Source organism: Gavialis gangeticus, unplaced genomic scaffold (genome assembly GCF_001723915.1).
Source record: "Gavialis gangeticus isolate Ggan-Ray unplaced genomic scaffold, GavGan_comp1, whole genome shotgun sequence".
Classification (NCBI taxonomy): Eukaryota; Metazoa; Chordata; order Crocodylia; family Gavialidae; genus Gavialis; species Gavialis gangeticus.
The window spans coordinates 12,292,482-12,296,853 of NW_017728991.1; the positions used below are offsets into that span (position 1 = coordinate 12,292,482).

Below are 4,372 nucleotides of genomic sequence, written 5' to 3' on the forward strand. Positions count from 1 at the left end.
GCACACGAGATATCAAGGAGGGGACAGACAGTACAGTGGCACATGGAGCAGGGAGCATGTGCTGGCACCCACCTCAGGACAGCCATGGCACCCCCCCCAGTGGCCAGATTAATTCTGCCATACCCACTCTGGTCACTGAACAGTAGATTTGGCAGGGGGAGGGGATTGGATTGGCACTTGGAGTGCATGCAGGGCTAATTTCATAGAACAGGAAGACTTGAAGGGATCTACAGAGGTTGTCTAGTCCAGACCCTGCATAAGGCAGGACCATGGCAGGGGGTCGGACTAGATGATCTACTCAGGTCCCTTCCGACCCTAGAAACTATGAAACTATTCCTATCCAAACTACTTATACAAATTCATTGTCTAACCTATTAGAAAAAAAACTACACAGTCAACCCAAACACAACCATGGGAAAAACTATCCTCCCATGGGTAAAGCAGGAGGACCACAGTGCCTAACTGCAAAGGTTGTTAAAATATGCTTGAGAGGTCCATGAAAGGCTGCCATGGCCCCCACAACAGAAGAAGGCAGAAACCTCATGGTCCATACCAAGCTGATCACAACATACAATTCTTTCTTGACCCCTAGCTATGGCAATCTGTCTGACCCTGAGCAGCGGGGCAAGACCCTGCCTGCTAAAAAAAAGTTTGGCCCCCTGCTGCTTTTGAGGATCTGAACCTAATTGTTAGGTTACCGATGGTGGAGAATGAAACTAAGTGGGGCTGCCACCCAAAGGACCTCTCGGCTGGAATGGCCTCTCCAGCTTTTTACTGCACTGTTTTATCTGAATCTTTATTACACCCTTATGGTTTGGCTTTTTTTCTTTCTTGATTAGCTACATGTGAGATGTGCGGGATGGTTGGCGTCCGAGATGCTTTTTATTCTAAAACAAAACGCTTCTGCAGTGTTTCGTGCTCCAGAAGTTACTCGTCAAACTCCAAGAAGGCCAGCATTCTGGCCAGACTTCAGGTAACGGTACAGAAACCATCTTCTTTATATACTTCTCCTAAAATGCTTGTTTGTTTAAATGCATGTCTGTCTGTGGTCAGTCTGGGATCCGTGCATGTGTTTTAAAAGAATTGGATTCTTATGAACTGAACATATTGACATAGACAATTTGGGGTAAAAAATTGACAGCATGCCATCTATCTGTAGTTTCAGCTGAATGGAAATCTGTTCCTGAGTGAATTATAAAACTGGAAGTTGGTCTTGGGCACTTAGTTAGCAGTAGATCCTGACTGAATTTCAGGTTGCCGTACCTGGGAGTGGGGGGGAAAGATGTTTTGGCCACTTCTGGAGTCTGCTTTTGTGGCTTCAAGTTTCACTTGAGTGTAACTTGTGTAATATTTGCTTGGTCAGCTTCCATTCTTTGTTTTCTTTAAACATTTTTACAGAGCCTCTGGAGAACTGCAGTTTTCTTTTGAAAATTAATTTCTTGTGACATTTTTAAAGCTTCTTAAAGTGGTTTTGTGTATTTGAGTGAGAGGCCTCCTGCACGCTTATTAATAGGTTTTAGGAGGAGCTTGGAAAGATTGTGCTTACTTAACTCTTGTTGTTTCAGGGTAAACCACCAACTAAGAAGGCTAAAGTTCTACAGAAACAACCATTAGTGGCTAAACTAGCAGCATATGCTCAGTATCAAGCTACGTTACAAAACCAGGCAAAGACTAAAACAGGTAACTGTGTATGATAGAGCTGAAACTAATTCTTGGAAATATAAGATTTGAGGTTCACTTCCTAAATGAAATGACTTTCTTTTAGCAGCTGTCCCCGTGGAAGGCTTCAGCTGGGGTAACTACATCAATAGCAATAGCTTTACAGCAGCTCCCGTTACCTGTTTCAAACATGTAAGTACACTGCAGTGTTTTTTGCAGAGGTATTTTAACTGTCTTTAGACACGAAAAGGAACAAAACAGTTGGTTCATACTTTATCAATCGTTTAAAGACACTTTTTAGTATCCCGAAAATTGATTTACAAAGGAATATTTTATAGTGCATTCATTTAAAAGGGAAATCTGCACACTTTATTCTTCTCCTGAAAAGCATTCTGAATATCATCAGCTGCTTGTATGTAATTTAATTTGCAAACTACAAGTTTGTATCGTAAGTCCCAATGAATTTTTATCCCACATTTTAACAGACAAACTCATGGGTTACTTCAAAATACAGAATATAAACCAAACCAACTAGGTAATGAAAAAATGGATAAAAAGGAGAATGCTTGTTAGACCAAGTCAAACATCCTGCAACATGTATAGAAATGATCTGGCAGTTGCAGATTTTTTTCTGTATTATTTTTTAATTGGATTTTTACGGTCAGCTATGTTGTTTAGAGAAGGGGGAGGCATGGAAAACTTTTATAGTTCTCATGGTAGAGTTATTCTGCTGCACTTCTTTTCTTTGTATGTGGTATAAGGGAAATGCAGGAAGTGCTGATTACACATTATTGGACCTTAAGTATCGGTTGAGTAAGATTATACATTTTTTAGCAGCATCTTGCTTGCACGTGTTTGCAGAAATAAATTAATTTATCATTTGTTGAAAATTTTTGGCCAAGACTTTTTCATGGAAAGTTTCATTTTTGAGAAAATTAATTTTTATACAGAAAGCTCCTGCTCTTTCAAAAATACCTTTCATTGAAAAACTGGAAAAAAGCTGAAATATGTTTAAAAAATCTTTACAGAAGTCGCAACTTTCTGCTTAACATTTTAAAAGAAATATATTTTTTCCATAGGAATTTTGCACAGAAAAAATTCATAGGAATTTTCCAGTTTCATGCTAAGTACTGTCAAATTACATATCAACAGGAATTGATAGGCAGTTGGTGCTTTGCTGAAGGACCTCTGTGTTTAAAAATCCTGGTGTTGCATAGAGCAGAGTCCTGCCCTGTGTTAATATATTTTTATGCTTTTGTGCTAAACTCCACGTGCTTGAACGAGCCTGTCTCACTTTGTTTTCAGAATTATATACATGTTGTAATATGTCATTTCGTAAGTACATCAGACAGTATTTGATAAGATCAGCCTTTGCCATTTGAACACAAATGCTATATGGAATTCAGTATAATTCATACTTTTAAATACAAAGTACATGTTAAATACAAATACATGTTCGACTAGGGGAACAGCTTTTTAAGTTTATACGTAGTAAGCCAGTTGCCACTGGTAAGGAGTTAAACTGCTTCTATAACGCCCATGTCCCGTTGGCTCAGGAGTAAAGAATTCAAGGTTACAAGCACACTTATTTATTGCTTGTAACAATAGAAAGTGTTTTGGAGGACAAGAACTAATAACTTAGCACTTTGGTCCACCAAACCTTCATATGAAGGCTGGGTGTATAGTTTGTCTAGGATGCTAAGTCAGTTCAAAAGTTTATTTTAAATGGGGAACAATTATACCAAAATGTATAGGCTGTACCCTTGAAAAGAAGTCTGACAAGCATGTTGTTTCTCTGCATATCTGGCTCATCACTACAAAGAAGGGGTGGCACCCTAAACCATAAAAAGAAATTTGTTGTTATCATGTTACCGTAGTACCGGTTGTTGTTTTTGCTCAATGTACTATATATTCCCAGAATCAGTAAGCCTTAATTCCTCTTAAAAATTTGTTTAAAAGCCTTGCCATAAATTCCTTCTATAGCTATTGCTGAAAAGCCTGTTCTATTTTTTTACATTCCCCTTTTATTTTTATTTTGGCTTCTGTAAAACTGTATGCATTTAAATATGGCCTATAACAAACCTAAGATATGAACTTTATAATCACCAAAAATGCTAACAGTACAATATTCTTCATGATGAGCAAGGTGAACGAGATCTGTTTTTAGAATTATAAAACACCCGTAACTCCCATTGATATCTGTTGGGGTGCCCCATCCACCTCAAAATTTGGCTATTTGTATGTGGGTGACTAAACTTAAGCACCCAGAGATGATCATTTTGACCTTAACTCTTAGTTTCCTGTGCTTAAAGAACTTTGTCAACACTCTTTGAGCATTTATACACATGCTTCGGGAGAAGGGTTGAGGGGTGCTTTAATTGAAGCGGCTCCAAGAGCTGCTCTAATTAAAGTGTCATATGTAACTGCGTCCCCGTGCTGAAAAATGGCAGTGGGGGTGCTTTAACTAAAGCTCATCAAAAGAGCTTAAGTTCAAGCCCCCCTGCCAGCATTTTTCAGTGCAGGGATGATGATACATGTGATGCTGGAATCTGCTGGATCATGGTAATTACCACATTCCCACAGACTCAATTAATCGAGTCTGCTCTGATGAGCTGTAATGTTAGAGCAGGCTCACTGTATGTGTATAGGCATGCTATAATAGTAATTGGGTGGTATGTATTACCTGTCGCATATTTTGGGCATGAATGCACGT

General features: G+C 38.9%; 1 protein-coding gene across 5 annotated transcripts in view; it reads left to right on the top strand.

The window, feature by feature from the left end:
* MBTD1 (mbt domain containing 1) overlaps positions 1-4,372 on the top strand; it is a 58,862-nt gene that overhangs the window by 10,329 nt on the left and 44,161 nt on the right. For 2 of the 5 annotated variants that reach the window (XM_019517338.1, XM_019517304.1), the window contains exons 3-5: positions 840-979; positions 1,566-1,680; positions 1,766-1,851. In XM_019517338.1, coding sequence (XP_019372883.1) covers positions 840-979; positions 1,566-1,680; positions 1,766-1,851 — 341 coding nt within the window. The remainder of the gene's footprint in view (positions 1-839; positions 980-1,565; positions 1,681-1,765; positions 1,852-4,372) is intronic. The other 3 variants (XM_019517319.1, XM_019517314.1, XM_019517327.1) reach the window with 3 other exon arrangements.